Genomic DNA, 26,047 nt, shown 5'->3' on the forward strand with positions numbered 1-26,047 from the left:
CATTTGTTGTGTTACAAACGTTTTTTCTCATATTGCATTTGCTTCTTTCACAAATCACTTTAAATCTGTGCCCTCTCATTTCTTGATCCTTTTATGAGTGGGAAAAAATTCATCCTGTATATCCTGTCCAGTCCCCCTCATGATTTTGAACATCTCTATCAAATCTCGTTTTAGCCACCTTCTCTCCAGGGAGAACAACCTCTCCAATCTATCCTCATAACTGAAGTTTCTCGGACGCGATTCTCCGCTGCCCACGACGGGTCGGAGAATAGCGGGAGGGCCTTCCCGACAATTTTCACGCCCTCCCGCTATTCTCCCCCCCACACGGCCGCCCCACGACACGAATCGCTGCTCGCCGTTTTTTACGGCGATCAGCGATTCTGCCCAGGCCGATGGGCCGAGTTCCCAGGCCTTTACGGCCGTTTTCACGAACGCGATCACACCTGCTCTCACCGTTCGTGAAAACGGCCGCAAAGTGCCTGTCCCGGACAACCATGGCACCGATTGGCACAGCCGCACCACGGCCGTGCCAAGGGTGGCATGGGCCTGCGATCGGTGGGCACCGATCGCGGGCAGCGGGTCCGATACCCGCGCACTATTTGTTCTTTCGCCGCCCCGCAGGATCAGTCCGCGGGGCGGCTGAGGGGCATGAGCGGGTTTGACGCGTCTGCGTGATGATGTCATCCGCGCATGCGCGGGTTGGAGCCGTCCAACCTGCGCATGCGCGGCTGACGTCATCGGGCGCGTCAGCCGGCGTGACGCTTGGCGCGCGGACTTAGCGACGGTCGCTAAGTCCGCAATGCGGTGCTTCATGGGGCCCCGCTGCTAGCCCCGCCCGGGGGGGGAGAATCGGGTCCTGGGAGGGGGCGCGGAGGCTGCCGTGAAACACGGCCAGTTTCACGGCAGCCTTTATGACTCGCCGCATTTGCGGAGAATCGCGCCCCTCATCTTTGGAATAATTCTTATAAACCAATGCTGCACTCTCTCTAACGTGTTTATAGTATGGCTTGTCCTATGAGGAAAGGTGGAAGAGGCTGGGCCTCTATCGATTGGAAGAATGAAGAGTGGGGATTAAAAGGGTGTTTCCCTGGTTGGCAATCAGTAGCTAGTGATATCCCTCAGGGTTCAGTGTTGGGCCCACAATTGTTCACAATTTACATAGATGATTTGGAGTTGGGGACCAAGAGCAATGTGTCCAAGTTTGCAGATGACACTAAGGTGAGTGGTAAAGCAAAAAGTGCAGAGGATACTGGAAGTCTGCACAGGGATTTGGATAGTTGAAGTGAATGGGCTAGGGTCTGGCAGATGGATACAATGTTGACAAATGTGAGGTTATCCATTTTTGTGTGAATAACAACAAAAGGGATTATTATCTAAATGATAAAATATTAAAGCATGCGACTGTGCAGAGGGACCTGAGTGTCCGAGTGCATGAGTCGCAAAAATTTGGTCTACAGGTGCAACAGGTGATTAAGAAGGCGAATTGAATTTTGTCCGTCATTGCTAGAGGGATGGAGTTTAAGACTAGGGAGATTATGCTGCAACTGTATAGTGTGTTAGTGAGGCCACATGTGGAGTATTGTGTTCAGTTTTGGTCTCCTTACCTGAGAAAGGATGTACTGGCGCTGGAGGGTGTGCAGAGAAGATTCACGAGGTTAATCCCAGAGCTGAAGGGGTTGGGTTACGAGGAGTGGTTGAGTAGACTGGGACTGTACTCGTTGGAATTTAGAAGGATGCGGGGAGATCTTATAGAAACATATAAAATTATGAAGGGAATAGATAGAATAGATGCGGGCAGTTGTTTCCACCGGCGGATGAAAGCAGAACTAGGGGCATAGCCTCAAAATAAGGGGAAGTAGATTTAGGACTGTGCTTAGGAGGAACTTCTTCACCCAAAGGGTTGTGAATCTATGGAATTCCCTGCCCAGTGAAGCAGTTGAGGCTCCTTCCTTGAATGTTTTCAAGATAAAGATAGATGGTGTTTTGAAGAATAAAGGAATAAAGGGTTATGGTGTTCGGGCGGGAAAGTGGAGCTGAGTCCACAAAAGATCAACCATTGAATCTCATTAAATGGCGGAGCAGGCTCAAAGGGCCAGATGGCCTACTCTTGCTCCTAGTTCTTATGTTCTTATTGAAACATACAAGATCCTGCAGAGGGGACTTGATAGGGTGAATGGCGAAAAGGGCGTCATAGAGAATAAAAAGTGAATGGCGGTAATTTTGACTTTGGATGTCGCTGTTAAACATGCCACATTCATTTGGCCATGTAGTACACATTTTTCCTGCCTTAAACTGTCACCTAAAGTCAAAATTACTCATAGAGTCATCAAGGTTTACAGCATGGAAACAGGCCAATTGCCCAGCTGGTCCATGATGCCCAGTCTCTAGCACTAAGCTCGTCCCAGTTGCCCACATTTAGTCCATATCCCTCCATACCCACCCTGCCCAAATGACTGTCCAACTGTTTTTTAAAGGACAAAATTGGACCTGCCTCTACCACTGCCTCTGGCAGCTCGTTCTAGATGCTCACCACTCTCTGTGTGAAGAAATGTCCCCTCTGGTCTCTTTTGTATCTCTCTCCTCTCACCTTAAACCTATGCCCTCTAGTTCTAGACTCCTCTACCTTTGGGAAAAGATGTCGACTATCTACCTTATCTATGTTCCTCATTATTTTATGGACCTCTATAAGATCACCTCGAATCCTCCTACCCTCCAGCGAAAAAAGTCCCAGCCTACCAGCCTCTCTTTATAACTCAGATCATCAAGTCCTGGAAGCATCCTCATAGATCTCTTCTGCACTCTTTCTAGTTTAACAATATCCTTCCTATAATAGGGTGACCAGAACTGAACACAGTATTCCATGTCTGGTCTTACCAATCTCTTGTACAACTTCAACAAGACGTCCCAACTCCTGTATTCAATGTTCTGACCAATGAAACCAAGCATGCTGAATGCCTTTTTCACCACCCTGTCCACTTGTGATTCCACCTTTAAGGAGCTATGAACCTGTATTCCTCGATCTCTTTGTTCTGTAACTGTCGCCAACTCCCTACCATTAACTTGAACAAAGAAGAACAAAGAAAATTACAGCACAGGAACAGGCCCTTTGGCCCTCCCAGCCTGCGCCGATCCAGATCCTTTATCTAAATCTGTTGCCTACTTTCCAAGGTCTACTTCACTCTATTCCCCACCCATTCATATATCTGTCTAGATGCATCTTAAACGATGCTATCGTACCCGCCTCTACCATCTCCGCTGGCAAAGAATTCCAGGCACCCACCACCCTCTGCGTAAAAAACTTTCCACGCACATCTCCCTTAAACTTTTCCCCTCTCACCTTGAAATCGTGACCTGAATAGGTAGAACATAGAACATAGAACAGTACAGCACAGAACAGGCCCTTTGGCCCTCAATGTTGTGCCGAGCCATGATCACCCTACTCAAACCCACGTATCCACCCTATACCCGTAACCCAACAACCCCCCCAACCTTACTTTTATTAGGACACTACGGGCAATTTAGCATGGCCAATCCACCTAACCCGCACATCTTTGGACTGTGGGAGGAAACCGGAGCACCCGGAGAAAACCCATGCACACAGGGGGAGGACGTGCAGACTCCACACAGACAGTGACCCAGCCGGGAATCGAACCTGGGACCCTGGAGCTGTGAAGCATTTATGCTAACCACCATGCTACCCTGCTGCCCCAGGTCCTCCCTGATTTACACCAGATTTATTGTCATACATTGTGTAATGTGCTGGCTTGTATATTTAGGTTTTATTCTTAAATCAGTGTGGAGCTTTGAACCTGGATTTTTCAAATGGGCTTTTTTAACCCAAATGGTTAGAAAATCCAGGATATGACAATTAACTATTCCAACTATGTTCAGCGATGGATTCATATTCCTTTTAAAAATATTTTTATTTAAATAAGGATTTACATAACAGCACACAATCAATCAATAGCAAAATAAATAAATAATTTGAGGTTTATTTTCTTTTATTTCCATTCAACCTTTCCATTTTTCCCTTCCCCCTCCCCCAATCCATCTCCCCTATCACATAACAACCTCCTTGATAAAGTGATCTTGTCATATGAGTTGGGAGATGGGAAGATTACTGACATTTCTGGATGGCTGATGGACATAAAGAAAACACTGATTGAAGAAATAAAAAGGAAAGTGGGAGCGAGAGTTGGATATATCCCTTTACCCGCTGGCAACAAACAGATCTGTAAATAGAGACAAGAACAACTTCCATCTCATCAAGTATTCCCCATCTGAGCCACAAAGGGCAAACTTAACTTTCTCAAATTTAAGGAATTCTGCAACACCCCCCAACCATATTGAAATTTTTGCGGATCTCCTAACTTCCATTCTAGGCGATCAATGTGGCAAAGGCCACCATTTCAGCTACTTTCCCTTCTTTTAGTCCTGGTATTTCCAACATTCCAAAAATTGCCTCGAGAATCCCGGAAATATTTCCACTTCCACAATTTTCGATCATGTTTTAAATACCAAATTCCAAAACCCCACTAATCGTGGACGTGACCAGAACATGTCCAGCAGGGGGCAGCAGAGCAGAGCTTCTGATTGGCTGTTCCGGGGAGATTTGCATACGTGCAGTGCGGTCAGCGTAAGTTGAAGGTGCACCTGCATCAGTGACCCGAGGAGTTCGACGGAAGTCAAGCATCCAGCAGGGGGCAGCAGAGCAGAGCTTCTGATTGGCTGTTCCGGGGAGATTTGCATACGCGCAGTGCGGTCAGCGTAAGTTGAAGGTGGTTTGTGAAGGGGCTGTTCTCGAGTGACAGCTTTACCCGAAACACTACTTACGTAGTGTCTCCCACCCATCCTCCTCCTCTAACCAAAAAAAAGTTCTGTCCGTTGGATTGCTAAACTAACAAGTTTTTTTTTATTTTTATTTTTCAGTAGTTGGGAAGTTAGTTCAGTGGGAATGGAGGCTAGGGCAGTTGAATGTTCCTCCTGCAGAATGTGGGAGGAAAGGGTCACCTCTAGTGTCCCTTCTGACTACATCTGCGGGAAGTGCACCCAACTCCAGCTCCTCGAGAGCCGCGTTAGGGACCTGGAGCTGGAGCTGGATGAACTTCGGATCATTCGGGAGGCGGAGGAGGTTATTGAGAGGAGTTATAGGGAGGTAGTCACGCCTCAGGTAAAAGAAGAAGGTAGATGGGTTACCGTCAGGGGAGGGAGAGGGAACCGGCAGGCAGTGCAGGGATCCCCTGTGGTCGTTCCCCTCTATAACAAGTATACCGTTTTGGATACAGTTGCGGGGGACGACTTACCAGGGGTAAGCAATAGGGCACAGGTCTCTGGCACAGAGTCTGTCCCTGTTGCTCAGAAGGGAAGGGAGAAGAGGAACAGAGCACTTGTCATTGGGGACTCCATAGTTAGGGGAACAGACAGGAGGTTCTGTGGGAACGAAAGAGACTCACGGTTGGTGTGTTGCCTCCCAGGTGCCAGGGTTCGTGATGTCTCTGATCGTGTTTTTGGGATCCTTAAGGGGGAGGGGGAGCAGCCCCAAGTCGTGGTCCACATAGGTACCAATGACATAGGTAGGAAGGGAGATGGGGATTTGAGACAGAAATTCAGGGAGCTAGGGTGGAAGCTGAGAGCTAGAACAAACAGAGTTGTTATCTCTGGGTTGTTACCCGTGCCACGTGCTAGTGAAGTGAGAAATAAGGAGAGAGAGGAGTTGAACACGTGGCTACAGGGATGGTGCAGGAGGGAGGGTTTTGGTTTCCTGGATAATTGGGGCTCATTCTGGGGTAGGTGGGACCTCTACAAACAGGATGGTCTTCACCTGAACCAGAGGGGTACCAATATCCTGGGGGGGAGCACAGTAAGAAGTCTTACAACACCAGGTTAAAGTCCAACAGGTTTGTTTCAAACACGAGCTTTCGGAGCACGGCTCCTTCTTCAGGTGAATGGAAAGGCTTGTTCCAGAAATGTTTATATAGACACAGTCAGAGATGCCCGGAATGCGAGCACCTGCAGGCAATCAAATCATCAAAGATGCAGAGAGAGAGGTAACTCCAGGTTAAAGAGGTGTGAATTGTCCCAAGCCAGTTCAGTCGGTAGGCCTCTGCAAGTCCAGGCTTGTTGGTGGGGGCCGAATGTAATGCGACATGAATCCCAGATCCCGGTTGAGTCCGCATTCATGCGTGCGGAACTTAGCTATAAGTTTTTGCTCAGCAATTTTGCGTTGTCGCATCTCCTGAAGGCCTCCTTGTAGAATGCTGACCCGGAGATCAGAGGCTGAATGTCCTTGACTGCTGAAGTTTCCCCAACTGGAAGGGAACAGTCCTGCCTGTTGATAGTCGCACGATGCCCGTTTATTCGTTGTCGCAGTGTCTGCATGGTCTCGCCAATGTACCACGCTTCGGGACATCCTTTCCTGCAGCGTATGAGGTAGACTACATTGGTCGAGTCGCACGAGAATGCGCCGCGTACCTGGTGGGTGGTGTTTCCACGTGTAATGGTGGTGTCCATGTCGATGATCTGGCATGTCTTGCAGAGATTACCCTGGCAGGGTTTTGTGGTGTTGTGGTTGCTGTTCTGAAGGCTGGATAATTTGCTGCAAACAATGGTTTGTTTGAGGTTGCGCGGTTGTTTGAAGGCCAGTAGTGGGGGTGTGGGGATGACCTTGGCAAGATGTCCATCCTCGCTGATGATGTGTTGGAGGCTGCGAAGAAGATGTCGTAGTTTCTCCGCCCCAGGAAAGTACTGGACGACGAAGGGTACTCTGTCAGTGGTGTCCCGTGTTTGTCTTCTGAGGAGGTCGGTGCGGTTTTTTGCTGTGGCGCGGTGGAACTGTCGATCAATGAGTCGAGCGCTCCCCCCCCGCTGGGGGGGAGATTTGCTAGTGCTCTTCGGGGGGGTTTAAACTAATTCAGCAGGGGGATGGGAACCTAAATTGTAGTCCCAGTGTACAGGATGTTGAGAGTAGTGAGGTCAGGGATAAGGTTAAAAGTTCGAAAGAGGGCACCGGCAAGCAGGACGCTGGTTTGAAGTGTGTCTACTTCAACGCCAGGAGCATCCGGAATAAGGTGGGTGAGCTTGCAGCATGGGTTGGTACCTGGGATCTCGATGTTGTGGCGATTTCGGAGACATGGGGAGAGCAGGGACAGGAATGGTTGTTGCAGGTTCCAGGATTTAGATGTTTCTGTAAGAACAGAGAAGGGGGCAAAAGGGGGGGAGGTGTGGCGCTGCTAGTCAAGGACAGTATTACGGTGGCGGAAAGGATGCTAGATGGGGACTCTTCTTCCGAGGTAGTATGGGCTGAGGTTAGAAACAGGAAAGGAGAGGTCACCCTGTTGGGAGTTTTCTATAGGCCACCTAATAGTTCCAGGGATGTAGAGGAAAGGATGGCGAAGATGATTCTGGAAAAGAGCGAAAGTAACAGGGTAGTTGTTATGGGAAACTTTAACTTTCCAAATATTGACTGGAAAATATATAGTTCGAGTACATTAGATGGGTCGTTCTTTGTACAATGTGTGCAGGAGGGTTTCCTGACACAATATGTTGACAGGCCAACAAGAGGCGAGGCCACATTGGATTTGGTTTTGGGTAATGAACCAGGCCAGGTGTTAGATCTGGAGGTAGGTGAGCACTTTGGAAACAGTGACCACAATTCGGTGACCTTTACGTTAGTGATGGAAAGGGATAAGTATACCCCGCAGGGCAAGAGTTATAGCTGGGGGAAGGGCAATTATGATGCCATTAGACATGACTTAGGATGTGTAGGTTGAAGAAGTAGGCTGCAAGGGTTGGGCACACTGGATATGTGGAGCTTGTTCAAGGAACAGCTATTGCATGTTCTTGATAAGTACGTACCAGTCAGGCAGGGAGGAAGGGGTCGAGCGAGGGAACCGTGGTTTACCAAAGAAGTGGAATCTCTTGTTAAGAGGAAGAAGGAGGCCTATGTGAAGATGAGGCGTGAAGTTTCAGTTGGGGCGCTTGATAGTTACAAGGAAGCGAGGAAGGATCTAAAGAGAGAGCTGAGACGAGCAAATAGGGGACATGAGAAGTCTTTGGCAGGTAGAATCAAGGAAAACCCAAAAGCTTTCTATAGGTATGTCAGGAATAAAATAATGACTAGGGTAAGAGTAGGGCCAGTCAAGGACAGTGGTGGGAAGTTGTGTGTGGAGGCTGAGGAGATAAGCGAGATACTAAATGAGTACTTTTCGTCAGTATTCACTCAAGAAAAAGATAATATTGTGGAGGAGAATGCTGAGACCCAGGCTATTAGAATAGATGGCATTGAGGTGCGTAGGGAAGAAGTGTTGGCAATTCTGGACAAGGTGAAAATAGATAAGTCCCCGGGGCCTGATGGGATTTATCCTCGGATTCTCTGGGAAGCCAGGGAAGAGATTGCTGAGCCTTTGGCTTTGATTTTTAGGTCATCAGTGGCTACAGGAATAGTGCCAGAGGACTGGAGGATAGAAAATGTGGTCCCTTTGTTCAAGAAGGGGAGTAGAGATAACCCCGGTAACTATAGGCCGGTGAGCCTAACGTCTGTGGTGAGTAAAGTCTTGGAGAGGATTATAAAAGATACGATTTATAATCATCTAGATAGGAATAATATGATTAGGGATAGTCAGCATGGTTTTGTGAAGGGTAGGTCATGCCTCACAAACCTTATCGAGTTCTTTGAGAAGGTGACTGAACAGGTAGACGAGGGTAGAGCAGTTGATGTGGTGTATATGGATTTCAGTAAAGCGTTTGATAAGGTTCCCCACGGTCGGCTATTGCAGAAAATACGGAGGCTGGGGATTGAGGGTGATTTAGAGATGTGGATCAAAAATTGGCTAGTTGAAAGAAGACAGAGAGTGGTAGTTGATGGGAAATGTTCAGAATGGAGTTCAGTTACGAGTGGCGTACCACAAGGATCTGTTCTGGGGCCGTTGCTGTTTGTCATTTTTATAAATGACCTAGAGGAGGGCGCAGAAGGATGGGTGAGTAAATTTGCAGACGACACTAAAGTCAGTGGAGTTGTAGACAGTGCGGAAGGATGTTGCAGGTTACAGAGGGACATAGATAAGCTGCAGAGCTGGGCTGAGAGGTGGCAAATGGAGTTTAATGTGGAGAAGTGCGAGGTGATTCACTTTGGAAAGAATAACAGGAATGCGGAATATTTGGCTCATGGTAAAATTCTTGGTAGTGTGGATGAGCAGAGGGATCTAGGTCCTGAAAGTTGCCACCCAGGTTGATAGGGTTGTGAAGAAGGCTTATGGGGTGTTGGCCTTTATTGGTAGAGGGATTGAGTTCCGGAGCCATGAGGTCATGTTGCAGTTGTACAAAACTCTAGTACGGCCGCATTTGGAGTTTTGCGTACAGTTCTGGTCGCCTCATTACAGGAAGGACGTGGAAGCTTTGGAACGGGTGCAGAGGAGATTTACCAGGATGTTGCCTGGTATGGAGGGAAAATCTTATGAGGAAAGGCTGATGGACTTGAGGTTGTTTTCGTTAGAGAGAAGAAGGTTAAGAGGTGACTTAATAGAGGCATACAAAATGATCAGAGGGTTAGATAGGGTGGACAGCGAGAGCCTTCTCCCGCGGATGGAGGTGGCTAGCACGAGGGGACATAGCCTTAAATTGAGGGGTAATAGATATAGGTCAGAGGTGGGTTTTTTATGCAAAGAGTGGTGAGGCCGTGGAATGCCCTACCTGCAACAGTAGTGAACTCGCCAACATTGAGGGCATTTAAAAGTTTATTGGATAAGCATATGGATGATAATGGCATAGTGTAGGTTAGATGGCCTTTAGTTTTTTTTCCATGTCGGTGCAACATCGAGGGCCGAAGGGCCTGTACTGCGCTGTATCGTTCTATGTTCTATGTTCTATGTGGACACTGTTAGCTGGTCCTCCTTGTCACTTCTCACATTTATCTTCCACCTCTGTGAAGAACCTGTTCATTCTGTCCTGTGTCATATGGGCCCTATGTACTATCTTGAATTGTATTAAGCTCACCCGAGCACATGAAGATGTGGTATTGGCGCTGTCCATAATTTCACTCCGTATTCCTCATTCTAATTCCATAACCAACTCTTTCTTCCACTTTTGTTTTATTTCTTCAATCGGTGTTTTCTTTGTGTCCATCAGCCATCTATAAATATTAGTAATTTTCCCATCTCCCAACTCATCTGGCAAGAGCAATTTATCAAGGAAGTTTTAGTCTGGTAGTTCAGGGAAAGAGGGCAACCCCTTTTTCACCAAATTTTGTAATTAAAGATATTTAAACTTCTCCTTCTTCTGCATTTTGTGATTCTCCCTCAATTCTTCAAAGTTCACAAACCTACCTTCTAAGTCTTTTACCTGTTTCAACCGCCCTTTATGTCACTCTTTAAATATCTTGCCATGGTGGAACAGTGGTTTCCATAAATAGGGGCGAGCACCGCCATGATACCCAAACCAAAATGTCATCTCGATTGGCCGGACGTTCTGTGAACTTCCACGGGATAATGGGAGTGGGGCCGCAGCTAAAGCCTTCAGGCTGACCCCCTTACATGATAGTTCGTCCACCTATACCCATTCTGCTTAACTGATTAAATGCACCACTACCAAATTTGTCAGTGGAGAAGGCAGACGGTATCCAATCTAGAATCCTGCCAGCAGATTGTTTACCAGTTGACCTGTTAGCTTATATACAAATTTTATGAAAGCAATGGGATTAAAAAGCAGGATCACCTCAAGGATAGGACTGCCTACAATAACTGATATGACGATTTGCCAATAGCAAAATTTATAATGTGTTTACTTTCTATTGATATGTGATTAGAACACAATGTACCTCCTTTCCACTGTTTCTGTAAAATATTGAACTAACACTGGCGTACTATCTTGTCTCAGTTGATATCACTCTTACCTTTAGATCAAAAGCTTGTCAGTTCAAGCTCCACATCAGAACCTCAGTGCCTCAACAGGGTTAATATTCTAGGACAGTAGAGTAGGATTGTTGTATTGACAAAAGTGCTGTTCTTCAAATGAGACGCTGAATTGAAGGCACATCTACACTGTTCAAGTGAATGCTAACTATCTCAAGGCACTTCTTCAAGTAGTAGACATTACTTCAAAGTGTCCTAGCCAACATTTTCTCCCTCAAAAACAGGTTAACTCACCAGTCACCTTGTTGTTATTTGTGTGATGAGATATACCTGCCGTATTTTTGTCTTTTTTCAAACGAGGCATGAATTTTTTTTTGAAGCTGGCTAATGTAGGAAATTAAACTATTGGCCTGGATTTTCAGAGCGGCAAGCTCTCAGCACCCATAATCCTATGAGTCATTGGGGAACACATCCCTGCAGACTCTAACACATCTGATGCCACTTTATAACTCAATGAGCGTTGATTGGTAGCAGGAGAGTCTTTCGTTCGTACTTGAACAAAAGAGTCACCTTGGAGAGATTCCGGCCAAGCCTCCAGCCCCTGTAGGCACTGCAGCAAGTGTCTGAGCCAAAGTCCCAGGACTGCAATCATGTAAGTGTGTGGGGTCCCAGGGGCGGGAGGATAGGGGGATGCCCTGGATAGTTGGGAGGAGGTTATCTTGGTGTCTGTGTGTAGATGAGTGGGGGTGGGTCAGATCTCCCAGGTCCCAGAGGGGAGGGTACACCCAGTCTGAAGGCTCCTTCAAATTGAGGCACCCAAGATCGAGGGTGAAAACCTTTTCATTTTCCCACCGTCATTCATGAGGTGGTCACCAGCTTAAAAATGGAGGCAGAGCAGGATAATGCCCTTAGGAAGCCATTGTAGGAGCCTTAATTGGCACATGGGAGGGTTTCCCGCCTGAGGCCCTGTACGCCCCAATGTGAAATCACATCTGTGTCGGGCGGGTGGGATCCCATGAAATGTTATGTTCCCCAGCCACCTCAGAATTCAGAGTACAAATCTGGCCATTGTTGTAATAACAATCATAATTTTCTCAACAGTCAATATTATCAAACATTTACTAGATTGATTATTCTCCTTGCATATTTGCATATTCTTTTAAGGGGAGAAGTGATACTTCTGTTGAACAACTTCAACTTGGACAATTACCTTCATTTTAAAAAAATAATCTTTGTTGTCACAAGTAGGTTTACATTAACACAGCAGTGAAGTCACTGTGAAAAGCCCCAAATTGCCACATTCCGGCACTTGTTCGGGTACACAGAGGGAGATTTCAGAAGTCCAAATTACCTAACAGCATATCTTTCGGGACTTGTGGGAGGAAACTGGAGCACCCAGAGGAAACACACGCAGACACGGGGAAAACGTGAAGACTCCGCACAGACAATGACCGAAGCCAGGAATCAAACCTGGGACCCTGGCGCTTCATGGATTATCATAGAATTTACAGTGCAGAAGGAGGCCATTCGGCCCATCGAGTCTGCACCGGCTCTTGGAAAGAGCACCCTACCCAAGGTCAACACCTCCACCCTATTCCCATAACCCAGTAACCCCACCCAACACTAAGGACAATTTTGGACACTAAGGGCAATTTATGATGGCCAATCCACCTAACTGGCGCTGTGAAGCAACAGTGCTAAACATCAGGAAAGATATACTGACCTTGAAAGGGGTATGGCACAGTTTCAGCAGAATTATATCAGGAATTAATGGATTGAACTATGAGGACAAGTTGCATAAACTGGTTCTATAATCAATTATATTCAGAAGATTGAATTGTGATCTAATCAAGGTACTTAAAATGATTAGGGATTTTAACAGGGTTGATAAAGATAAATTATGTGAGTAAATCTAGAAGAGGACTGCATCGTACCTAAATTACAGCTACACCAAATGGAAATGAAATTAGGGAGCACTCTTCATATACAAGGTAGAGGAAATCTACAAATGTCACCCCCAAAAGGCTGGTGATGCTGGATCAGTTGTGGTTTTAATGACTGAGATCGATAGGTTTTTGTCTTAAAAGCATCAAGGGACGTGAAATGAAGGTGGGTCGGTCCAGAGCAACCATGATTAGAATAAAATGGCAGAATGGTCTCGAGGGACAGAATGGTCTTTTCCTGTTCCTATATTTCTTGCCAAATTGGCCAAAATAAGGAGGGTGAGCACCATCATGTGAAGTTAATGATTTTCCTTTCTTGTGTTTTGCAGGGGAGGTAACATTAGACGAGCTTTGTGGACAGCCCTATCTTCCCAGTAGTGGTATGTGCGAGCTGCCCTGTCCGACAGATTGTGTTCTCAGTGAATGGTCTGAGTGGTCAGGTTGTTCACGTTCATGTTCTAGCCGAAATGCAGAGGGCAGGCAAAGCAGAACAAGATCCATTCTAGCATTGGCTGGAGAAGGTAAGAATGTCTCTGTTCAGCTCATTAGCAAATTTCCAACAATGCCTCTCTATGAATGCATTCATGTTATAATTGTGACATGAAAGTTTCATTATTACCCAAATGTGGAGAATCGTAATGTCAACAATTTTGGTATTACCTTAAAAATCAATTAGCTGCTGTTATTGATGGTAGCCAGTAAAACAGCTGGATTCATGAAGCATTTACAAGGACTTTTAAGAAGGAAACATCTATCGGTAGATCATACTGTTTAAAGAAGCTCCTTATATCATTATGGGCTGGATTTTCGCCTTCGGGCAGGGAAACGAGAGATGAGGCCGTTTACGACTTCTAAAACCCAAGCCCATCGCTACACCCCATTCCTGCCAAATGTATGTCTCTGAGAGATGTGGATGGGGAGGATTCATGCTGTGAGAGCCACAATGAGGTTGAATTTTCACAAAGATAAAGATCTCCTGACGTTCAAAGCATAGCCTAAAATATGGCAAAGGTTTCCCCAGCATATTGTTTTCTATAGTTTTGAATGCATTTGGACGCTTTCTCCAATGGGATAATTAATGCAATTAATTTAAACACTGGCAAGACTTGTCAATGTAATGGTCAAGTTAGCTATTCTGAACAGAGCCCTATTTTGAATGTCTGCAGTAAATCACATCCATATTATCATACAGCACCTAATAATGACATTTGAAGTTGTCAAAACATTTAACGTTTAACTTTCCGAATGTCCTCCATCCCGCAGCAGTCTTCCCTCAAATTTTGTACACTCTAAAAAATAGCCTAATTGAAAAGTTGTGGCACCTTTTCAATTAGGCTATTTTTTAGGGTGTACAAAATCCACAGCAGCACATGAACATAAGGTGGAGGAATTCAAGGGGATGGAAGATCAAATTTGCTGTAGGCTTGACAATGGTGACCCGAACCTCTGAAGAGGTGCATGCGGGGTTGGACTCCTTAAAAAGGTCACACAAAAATAGTGCAGGGTCAGGAAGTAAGTGGACATCTACTTTTGCAATGGAGAATTTCAAGCGTTCTGCCTTGCTGACTCTATTCCTGCCTTCATAGGGAGACAAAAATCCAACCCTGAGTCTTCCATCAATCTCTGCATTGTACATGGACTGCATTTTAAATTTCAGGAGTTTATTCAAATTTGAAGTGCCTGAATAAATAATTTCTTAATAATGAATAGCATTGCCTGGTGTAAGCTGTCACTATGATAACTTTTGCCAGTTAAAGTCTGATACCCACAATGTGGAGAACATTAAAATTGTGACTAAATGTGTGTAACAATGAGCATTGTTGCATTTCACATGGAACCGGTCGAATATAGAAAACCAACATCTGATAAGCCACAGAATCACAGAATGGTTACAGAACAAAAAAGGCCATTCAGCCCATTTTGTCTGCATTGGCTCTCTGGAGGAGCAATTTAACTAGTGCCACTTCCTGGATTTCTCGCTGTATCCCTGCACATTCTTCAATTTCAGACAATAGTTCAATGTTTCGATTGAACCTGCCTCCACCACAGTATTAAGCTGTGAATTCCATATCCCAACCACTCGCTGTGTGAATACGCTTTTCCTCATGTCTCAATTGATTCTTTTGCCAAATATCTTAAATCTGTGCTGAGAATGGGACACACTCCTTATGTAGCTATACTGTTCCTCGGGAGAATTTCAAAATGTTCCAAAAGGTAAGGAGGTGAACTTCATGGAAGAAAACACAAGCCTCAAATTGCAGCAGTAAGCTACAATATGACCATTCCATATGATTTCAAAAATAGGGGCAGGAAGAGACCCTGCACCACCATTCATTTCTGATCATCCAACTCAATAGCCTAATCCTGCTTCCCTCCCATATCCTTTGAAAACATACAGGACGCAATTCTCCGCACTCACGACGGTGCGGAGAATAGCGGGGGTCGTAAAATTTTACGGCCACGCTAGTCCGACGCCCTCCCGCTATTCTCTCCCCCCCCCCACGCCCGACTCCCGATACGAATCGCTGCCGCCGTTTTTTTACGGCCAGCAGCGATTCTCAGCTGGCCGATGGGCCGAGTTCCAAGCCGTTTACGGCTGTTTTTACGAACGGCAAACACACCTGGTCTGGCCGTTCGTAAAAACGGCCGTAAAGTGCCGATTTTTAAAACCATGGCACCGATTGGCACGGCAGTACCACGGCCGTGCCAAGGGTGCCATGGGCCCGCGATCGGTGCCCACCGATCGCGGGCAGCGGGTCCGATACCCGCGCACTCTTTGTCCTTCCGCCGCCCCGCTGTATCACTTCGCGGGGCGGCTGAGGGGCATCCCGGCCCGCGCAGCGCGATGACGTCATCCGCGCATGCGCGGGTTGGAGTCTTCCAATCCGCGCATGCGCGGCTGACGTCATATGACGCGTCAGCCGGCGCAAACACTGGCAAGCGGGCTTAACGAAATTCGTTAAGCCCGCGATGCCGGAGTTTACGGCGGCGGCATGCTAGCCCCGACCGGGGACCAGAATCGGTTCCCGGTCGGGGAGGGGGGGGCTGGCGTCAAACCCGCCCGGATTTGACGCCAGCCTTACGATTTCTCCCTGTGTGGGAGAATCGCGCCCACAATATTTTGCCCTCAACTACTCTCAGTGGAAATGAATTCCACAAGCCGCATCCACTCTCTGGGTGAAGATATTTCTCCTCATCTCTATCCTAAATCATCTACCCTGTGTCCTCAGGCTGTGATCCCTGATTCTGGACACATCGAACATCGGGAACACCGTTCCAGCATCTACCCTGTCTAGTCCTGTTAGAATTTTGTAGGTTTCTATGACTGCACCCCTCATTCAAAAACAGCTTCTTCCCCACTGTTATCAGACTCCTAAATGACTCTCTTATGGACTGATGGACTTATGGACTGATCTGATCTCTTCACACATCTTCACCCAATGCTTGCGTCTATGTATTTACATTATGTATTTTATGTTTGCCCTATTATGTATTTTCTTTTCATGTACGGAATAATCTGTTTGAGCTGCACGCAGAACAATACTTTCACTGTACCTCAGTACATGTGAGAATAAACCAATCCAATCCAATCCAATTCTTCTGAACTCCAGCGAATGCAATCCTAACCGATTCAATCTCTCCTCATCCGTCAGTCCTGCCATCTCAGTAATCAGTCTGATAAACTTTCGCTGCATTTCCTATGGAGCAAAAACATCCTTCCTCAGATAAAGAGACCAAAACTGCACACAATAGTCCAGGTTAGGCCCTATGTAACTGCAGCAAGACATCGTTGCTCCTGTACACGAATCCTCTCGCAATGACAGCCAGGATACCATTTGCCTTCTTTACCACCTGCTGCACCTGCATGCTAACCTTCAGTGACTGGTGTACGAGGACACCCAGGTCTCATTGCACATTCCCCTCTCCTAATTTATGGCCATTCAAATAATAGTCTGCCTTTTTGTTTTTGCTACCAAATTTGATGACCTCGCATTTCACCAAATTATACTGCATCTGTCATAAGAACATAAGAACATAAGAACTAGGAGCAGGAGTAGGCCATCTGGCCCCTCGTGCCTGCTCCGCCATTCAATGAGATCATGGCTGATCTTTTGTAGAGTCAGCTCCACTTTCCGGCCCGAACACCATAACCCTTAATCCCTTTATTCTTCAAAAAACTATCTATCTTTACCTTAAAAACATGTAATGAAGGAGCCTCAACTGCTTCACTGGGCAAGGAATTCCATAGATTCACAACCCTTTGGGTGAAGAAGTTCCTCCTAAACTCAGTCCTAAATCTACTTCCCCTTATTTTGAGGCTATGTCCCCTAGTTCTGCTTTCACCCGCCAGTGGAAACAACCTGCCCGCATCTATCCTATCTATTCCCTTCATAATTTTAAATGTTTCTATAAGATCCCCCCTCACCCTTCTAAATTCCAACAAGTACAGTCCCAGTCTACTCCTCTCCTCATAATCCAACCCTTCAGCTCTGGGATTAACCAAGTGAATCTCCTCTGCACACCCTCCAGCGCCAGTACGTCCTTTCTCAAGTAAGGAGACCAAAACTGAACACAATAATCCAGGTGTGGCCTCACTAACAACTTATACAATTGCAACGTAACCTCCCTAGTCTTAAACTCCATCCCTCTAGCAATGAAGGACAAAATTCCATTTGCCTTCTTAATCACCTGTTGCACCTGTAAACCAACCTTCTGTGACTCATGCACCAGCACACCCAAGTCTCTCTGCACAGCGGCATGCTTTAGTATTTTATCGTTTAAATAATAATCCAGTTTGCTGTTATTCCTACCAAAATGGATAACCTCACATTTGTCAACATTGTATTCCATCTGTCAGACCCTAGCCCATTCACTTAACCTATCCAAATCCCTCTGCAGATTTCCAGTATCCTCTGCACTTTTCGCTTTACCACTCATCTTAGTGTTATCTGCAAACTTGGACACATTGCCCTTGGTTCCCAACTCCAAATCATCTATGTAAATAGTGAACAATTGTGGGCCCAACACGGATCCCTGAGGGACACCACTAGCTACTGATTGCCAACCAGAGAAACACCCATTAATCCCCACTCTTTGCTTTCTATTAACTAACCAATCCTCTATCATGCATTTGTCCACTCACTCAACTTGTCCAAATCACACTGAAGGATTTCTGCATCCTCCTCGTAGCTCACCCTCCCATCCAACTTGGTGTCATCTGCAAATTTGGAGATAATACATTTTGTTTCCTCATCTAAATCATTAATATATATTGTGAATAGCTGGGGCCCTAGCAATGATCCCTGCAATACACCACTAATCACTGCCTGCCAATTTGAAAAAGACCCATTAATTCCTACTCTTTGTTTCCTGTTTGTCAACCAGTTTTCTGTCCATCTCAATACACTACCCCTAATGCCATGCACTTCAATTTTACACACTAATCTCTTATGCGGGGCTTTATCAAAAGTCTTCTGAAAGACCAAATATACTACATCCATTGGCTGCCCCTCATCAACTCCACCATTTACATCCTTTAAGAATTTCAGAAGATCTGTCGAGCATGATTTCCCCTTCATAAAATCATGCTGACTCTGTCTGATCCTGCCACTATTTTCTATGTGCTGTGCTATAAAAGCGTAGACAATGGATTCCAGAATTTTCCTCATTACCGACGTCAGGCTTACTGTGTGTTGTTCCCCCTGTCTTAATAAAGCTCGTAGTCTCAAATGTGGAGAAGATGCTTTATTGTGAATTTGTTCTCTCTTCAGACCTTAACATACGGCTACCTCAAATGCTGCCTGCTTGTGTGTCTGTCCTGCTATCTGTTCTGCCTTCCGTGAAGTGTGTCCTCACTTCCTGTCCCGGTGCATTTATAGCTCTCCCGTGCTCCCTCTAGTGTTTGCTCAGTTGTATTGCATCTAGTCAATCTACGATCACCACATCCCCCTTTTTCTCTTTACATATTTTCTGTACATCGTTAAATTGTACAAAACAGTTACTTATGATATGTGTATCTATACAAGTGATGGTGCTATTGCATATTTTACAAAGCCAATGTATTTATGAGTCCAATCTTAATAAAAACATTTATGAGTCCAAACTTGATGAATTTGTTCAGAGTTTTTTTTTTTTTTGTTGTTGTTGACGTTGTGGTATTGATATTGCAACTCCGTTGTGAATGTTGTTGGTGTTTCTTATTATTTTAAGTAACCAATGCGCCATCCCGAGGTGTTTGCATGGTCGAACCACTGATGTTGACTGACATGAACTTTTTTCTGTGCTTGTGGTATCGATTTATTATCTCATCACCTTGAATGCTGGTGTGCTTGCTTGTTCTGGAGCAGATGTGAGTTTGTGCGATTCGTTGTCATCCCATGGCATGTTTGTAGTCTTGTCATTGTTTTGCAGTGTGCTGTGGCATTGTCCTTCATGTGCAGAGTTGTACCATTGTGTACAAGTCGTTTCATTGCTGTTGTTTCAGTCTTTGTTGTTTTTGTTGCCGTCCTTGTTGCTGTTTTTGTCATTTCTGTCCTTGTTGTTGTCGCTATCTTCGTTCCTGTCTTTGTTGTTTTCGTTGCCGTTCTTGTTGCTGTTTTTGTCATTTCTGTCTTTGTTATTGTCGCTATCTTTGTTATGCTTCTTGTTGGTTTTGTTGTTCTTAGAACATAGAACAGTACAGCACAGAACAGGCCCTTCAGCCCTCGATGTTGTGCCGAGCAATGATCACCCTACTTAAACCCACGTAACCCGTATACCCGTAACCCAACAATCCCCCCATTAACCTTACACTACGGGCAATTTAGCATGGCCAATCCACCTAACCCGCACATCTTTGGACTGTGGGAGGAAACCGGAGCACCCGGAGGAAACCCACGCACACACGGGGAGGACGTGCAGACTCCACACAGACAGTGACCCAGCTGGGAATCGAACCTGGGACCCTGGAGCTGTGAAGCATTGATGCTAACCACCATGCTACCGTGTAGTTTTTGTCGTTGTTGTTGTAGTTTTTGTTGGTGCTGTTGTTGTTCTTGTTTCTGCAGTGCTTTTTGCTATTGTTGTTGTTCTTGTCACGCTTCATGTTGCTTTTGTTCTTGCTGTCGTTCTCATTTCTGCTGTGCTTCTTGCTATTGTTGAGGTTCTTGTCGCGCTTCATGTTGCTTTTGTTCTTGCTGTTGTTGTTCTCGTTTTTGCTGTGCTTCTTTTGGCTTTTGTTTTTCTTGTTATGCTCAATGAGTATCCCGTGTGGATAATTTGAGTCATTGAACATTTCGTCTCAAGAATGGTGAGAATGATCTGATGTTGCATCGATGCTGGTGACATCAGTCATTTGTGGAGGATTTGATTCCTCATCTTTGCTTTCTTGGTGCTCCTCTTCTGGAATCAAAATCTGCATGGTTTCTTTTGGCGTTGTCTCTCTGGACTCTTGGGTAGCCCAACTCTGTGCTTCTGTACAGACAAACTGAGAACTGTCAGTCTCGCTGTGATCCTGTACGTCGAGTGTGATCACCTTGTCCCTGTTTTCGCATGCAGTAGGTAGATGTACATTGTCTTCTTCTTGTTCATGTGAGCTTGGTAGACATTCATAGTCTGCTTGCGGTTGCTCAGATACAGCGGGTTGACCTTCATGGTCTTGTTCATGCATGGTGTTCGCCAGGGAGTGTTTGCTTGCTTCCCTTTTGGAGTCTTTCATCACTCGCACTGTGGAGCCTGTCATCGCTCGCTCTGTGGAGTCTTTCTGTGCTCTCTGTGTGGCGTCGCCTTTGTCTTGGGTATTGCTGTCATCCAATGTATCGACGAGCTGCCATGGCATCATGGTGTTGGATTCATCTACCACGAGTAGATTCATGTTGAGCTTTGCGACCGTGTCGCTGATGCTGTGATCAGCATATCCGAATAACTCAGCCATGTCTGAGTAGTATTCTTTGAAACCCAAATCATCTTGGTTGGATTCTTCTACCACGAGTTGATTTGTGTTGAACTTTGCGACCGTGTCGCTGATGCTGTGATTAGCATATCCGACTAACTCAGCCATGTCTGAGTAGTATTCTTCGAAAACCAAATCATCTTGGTTGGATTCATCTACCACGAGTTGATTCGTGTTGAACTTTGCGACCGTGTCGCTGATGCTGTGATTAGCATATCCAACTAACTCAGCCATGTCTGAGTAGTAATCTTCGAAAAACAAATCATCTTTTGTTGCATCGGAATTCTTTTTGTTCACTTCACATTTTGTGGTGCAGACTGCTTTTTCCAGGGTGTTGTGCGAGTTGTTTTTAACTGCTGGTTTAAGTTCAGGCGTTTTTCTGTGTTCTGAGGCAAGAAAATATGGTTTTACCACTTTAAGTATCTTGTTTTCAATTTTCGGGCATTTGCCTTTTAAGTAGGCGTGGTCCAGATGCTCAGACGTCATGACGCTCGTGGCGTCATGTGTAGGAATGAATTGCGCATGCGCATAACGATCCAAGATCACAACTTTTCGAGACTGCGCATGCGCGACTTGCGCATGCGCAACGATCGGCAACGTGAACTTTTTTACACTGCGTATGCGCGACTGGCGCATGCGCAGAACGATGAACGGATGGTTGGGACTGCGCATGCGCGGCTTCCGGTTCCTGCCCATGCGCAGACGCCGTTTGTAGTTTGTTTGCCCAAGACTGCAAAATGTGGTCGGACGCCATTTTATCGCGGATTTCAGCGTTTTTTCTTTCTGAAAATTGTAAGTTACCTTTTCTTTTTGATCTGGACTGGATTTCAGCGTTTTGGCTTTGTGAAAAATTCATGTTATTTCTTCTTTTTCATCTGTACTTTCCATTCGCGATTTCTTGTTCTTTTCGTGATTTTTTAAGTTTTGCATCACTCAGTCTCTGTGCAGTTTGGCCTTTGAGCATGCCTTGCTGTTCAAATTTCTTACAGTTCTCTTTAATTTGTTTAGTATTGTTTGTAAGCTTTTTCTGTCTTCACCTTTTGAGTATTTAAATCCATTATAAACTTTCCTAGCTTCATGTCCTGCGATGAGCATTGCTATTTTAATTTCGTCTGAGGCTGCTGCTGCATCATTAGCTATGATATCTAAATCGAACCATTGTTTAAACATTTTCCAGACATTTCTTACTTTGCTAGTTGTGTCCAGCTGAAGTGGGTATCCAAGGCACATCCTCCCATCAGCGATGTCTTCCCAAGTCGAATGTCCAGTAGGAGATTTCCATGCCATTTTGTTCTTTCTGTGTCTGCAGCTGAGTTGTCCTGTAGTAAGCGTCTGAAGCCACTCCTGGTACCATGTGTTGTTCCTCGTGTCTTAATACAGCTCGTAGTCTCAAATGTGGAGAAAATGCTTTATTGTGAATTTGTTCTCTCTTCAGAGCTTAACATACGGCTACCTCAAATGCTGCCTGCTTGTGTGTCTGTCCTGCTATCTGTTCTGCCTTCCATGAAGTGTGTCCTCACTTCCTGTCCCGGTGCATTTATAGCTCTCCCGTGCTCCCTCTAGTGTTTGCTCAGTTGTATTGCATCTAGTCAATCTACGATCACCACATACTGGTCTATAATTCCTTACTTTCTCTCTACCTCCCTTTTTAAGTAGTGGAGTTACATTAGCTACCCTCTAATCTGCAGGAACTGTTCCCAGGTCTCTGGAACTCTGGAAGATGACCACCAATACATCAATTTCCTTAATTACACTGGGATGTACATTATTAGGTCCTGGAGATTCATCAGCCTTTAATTCCATCAAATTCCCCAACACCATTTCTCTCCTAATATTGGTCTTGTTCAGTTCCTCCCTCTCACAAAACCTTGTGTTCCCTAACATTCTGGTACCTGTTTTTTGTCCTCATTTGTGAAGACAGAATCAGAGTATGTGCTTAGTGCTCAGCCATTTTTTTGTCGCCTATTATATATTCCTCTGTCTCTGACTGTATGGGACCTGCATTTGTTTTCATCAATCTTTTTCACGTACCTGTAGAAACTTTTACAGTCAGTTTTTATGTTCCCTGCAAGGTTACTCTCATACTCTATTTTCCCCTACTTAATCAATCCCTTGGTCCTTCTTTGCTCAATTCTAAACTACTCCCAATCCTCAGACCTGTTGTTTTTCTTGGTCAATTTGTATGCTTCTTCCTTGGATCGAGTACTCGCTCTAATTTCCCATGTAAGCCATGGATTGGCCACCTTTCGCATTTTACTTTTGTGCCAGACAGGAATAAACAATTATTGCAGTTTACCCATGCACTCTTTGAATATTTTCCATTGCCTATCTGCTGTAATCCCTTTAAGTGACATTCCCCAATCGATCAAAGCCAACTTATGCCTCATTATCTTCGTAGTTTCCTGTATTACGATTCAGGACCCTAGTCTCGGAATGAATAACTTCACTCTCCATCTTGATGAAAAATTCTATCATATTATGGTTGCTCATCCCCAAGGGGTCTCACAGAACTAGATTGCCAATGATTCATTTCGTTTCTCATTACACTGTACCCAGTCTAGGATAGCTTGCTCTCTAGTTGGTTCTTAAATGTATAGGTCCATAAAAACCGCAGACTCCAGGAATTCCTCCTCTATGGTATTGTAGCTAATTTAATTTGCCCAATCTATATGCAGATTAAAATCACCCACAATTACAGATGTTCCTTTATCGCTTGCAGCTCTAATTTTGTGCTTAATGCTATTCCCAACATCAGCACTGCAGTTCGGAGGTTAATATATGACACCCACTAATGTTTTTTGTCCCTTTGTCTTTCTCAGCTCTACCCACACACGTTCCACATTGTTAGAGCTAATATCCTTCCTCATTATTGCATTAATTTCCTCTTTAACCAGCACTGCCACACCACCGCCTTTTTCTTTTTGTCTGTCTGTCCTAAATACTGAATACCCTGGACATTCAGTTCCCATCCCTGGACACCCTGCAGCCATGTCTCAGTAATCCTGATTATATCATACCCGTATACGTCTATTTACGCGATTAGTTCATCCGCTTTATTGCAAATGCTCCACGCGTTAAGGCACAGAGCGTTTAAGCTTGTCATTTGTCTTGCTCTCAATAGTTTTTACTGTGGCCCTGTTTGAATCTGGCCATTTGTTTCGCTGCCTATCACTTTTTTTATTCCACTTCCATTCTTTTGTTTTTGTCTTTGTTTTCTCCTCCTCTGACTCCTTGCATAGGTTCCCAGCCCCCTGCCATTTTAGTTTAAACCCTCTCCAACCACTCTAGCACATATTTCCCTTCAGACACCAGTCCCAGTCCTTCGCAGGTCCTGCTCACTGAGATGACTCCGAAAACTCCCACATAAGTTAAGCTTCAAAAGTAAGCAAACAGCACCTCTTAACTCCTAATCAGGCTTCAGGTGATGGACAAATAACTGCCACTCAGCTATCTGGGTGGGGCAGCTTCTTAATAACCTTTTAACTGGACTACTAAACTTATAAAAAAGGAAAGAGGGAAAGACTCATTAATTCAACTGCCACTCTGTTTCAAATTCCTAAGTTTAAAACTCACTCTGGCTGTGCCTCACTCCAGATATGGGCTCTCCCACTGTTCATGCGCAAAGCTCACTGTGAGTGCGCTTTGAAGCCCTTTGCTTAAATAGAGCTGAGATGGTCTGAAATGACTCAGAAGACTCACACATTAGTTAAGCTTCAAAAGTAAGTAATCAACACCATTCAGTTTCTCATGTTCATATACATATTATATGTATAAATATTTATAATTAAGTAACTGTTGCCATAGATGTCATGTCAATGGATCCTTTATATAACTGTTCATTTCCTCGTTATTTTTGATTGAACGTTCTGAACTTTATTGATAGAATCATAGAATTTACAGTGCAGAAGGAGGCTATTCGGCCCATCGAGTCTGCACCGGCTCTTGGAAAGAGCACCCTACTCAAGCCCACACTTCCAGCCTATCCCAGCAACCCCATCTAACCTAAGGGCAATTTAGCATGGCCAACCCACCTAACCTGCACATCTTTGGACTGTGGGAGGAAACCGGAGCACCCGGAGAAAACCCGTGCAGACTCCGCACAGACAGCGACCCAAGCGGAATTCAACCTGGGACCCTGACGCTGTGAAGCCATAGTGCTAATCACTATGCTACCGTGCTGCCCGGTAGAGGATGGTTTCAGTGACTATTTTGCTTTAATTATATTTTATTCAGTGTTTCTAGTTCATCAATAACCTGTGTTCCTGAACCCTGTAACTATAAATTAAGAAGAACCGTTGGATTGGAACTAATTGCAACCATGGGCCTCAACTAAAATTATAAACCATCAGAACAACATCATGTGAACCTGCAATTCTGTCACAGCTCATAGCTCTTTCTAACTCAACTGTTGGTTGATATAGTGGTTAGGCTATTTTTGTACTTGCAAGTAATTACAATGCTGTAACATCTGGTAAGGCTCTGAAGCCTGCCATTGTTTGCAATTATCTGCAGTGTCAGTCCTTTAAAAACAATAGTAGTTCTTGTGTTACCTGATTGGATAAGGGTTATATGATTTAAATAAAACAGGGTACAATTATGTCACAGGACAGGAAGGGGCTATATTGCAGGAAAAGGTGTTAGTACATTACTGAAAATGACAGATTGAATTATAATGAATATGCAGTCTTATGAATTCAGCCCACACATTGGGGATTTTGGATTTAAGTGTTTGCTTGGCTGAAGGTTCCTATACAAGAATTCAGTACAAATGAATGTCTGGAATTGACGGTGCATGTATTGGGTTTGGAAATAAAATCTTTAATGGCTGAGAAGAATAATTCCGACAGAAAAATAATCTTTCATTTCAGTCGAAGATTCAAATTGCATAATGGTAATTGAAAGAAGTAATAAAATTCAACCGATAATAATAATTGCCTTTGTCACAAGTAGGCTTCAATGAAGTTACTGTGACAAGCCCCTAGTCGCTACATTCCGGTGCCTGTTCGGGGAGGCTGGTACGGGAATTGAACCCACGCTGCTGGCATTGTTCTGCATTGCAAGCCAGCTATTTAGCCCACTGTGCTAAACCAGCCCCTGGCCTCCAGCATTGGCTCAGCTGGTTAATGCAATGTGTTGCTGAGCCATACTGACAACAAAGACCCTATGGTGTATCTCCAAACTGTATTGTTAGCTGCTCTCAGCCAGGTTGGTGGTGTGGATGTACAGCTTTGTTCTGTACGGTTTTGGTCTCCTTATTTAAGAAAGGACATAATTCCATTGGAAGCAGTTCAGAGATGGGGGTTATCTGATGAGGGAAGGTTGGGCTTGTA

General features: G+C 45.0%; 1 protein-coding gene across 5 annotated transcripts in view; it reads left to right on the forward strand.

Annotated features, from left to right (window-relative positions):
* The window catches only part of thsd7ba (thrombospondin, type I, domain containing 7Ba), a 1,373,128-nt gene that overhangs the window by 782,926 nt on the left and 564,155 nt on the right, over positions 1-26,047 (forward strand). For all 5 annotated transcript variants that reach the window (XM_038789927.1, XM_038789926.1, XM_038789930.1 and 2 more), the window contains one exon: positions 13,117-13,308. In XM_038789927.1, coding sequence (XP_038645855.1) covers positions 13,117-13,308 — 192 coding nt within the window. The remainder of the gene's footprint in view (positions 1-13,116; positions 13,309-26,047) is intronic.

This window comes from Scyliorhinus canicula, chromosome 2 (genome assembly GCF_902713615.1).
Source record: "Scyliorhinus canicula chromosome 2, sScyCan1.1, whole genome shotgun sequence".
In the NCBI taxonomy this organism is placed as follows: domain Eukaryota; kingdom Metazoa; phylum Chordata; class Chondrichthyes; order Carcharhiniformes; family Scyliorhinidae; genus Scyliorhinus; species Scyliorhinus canicula.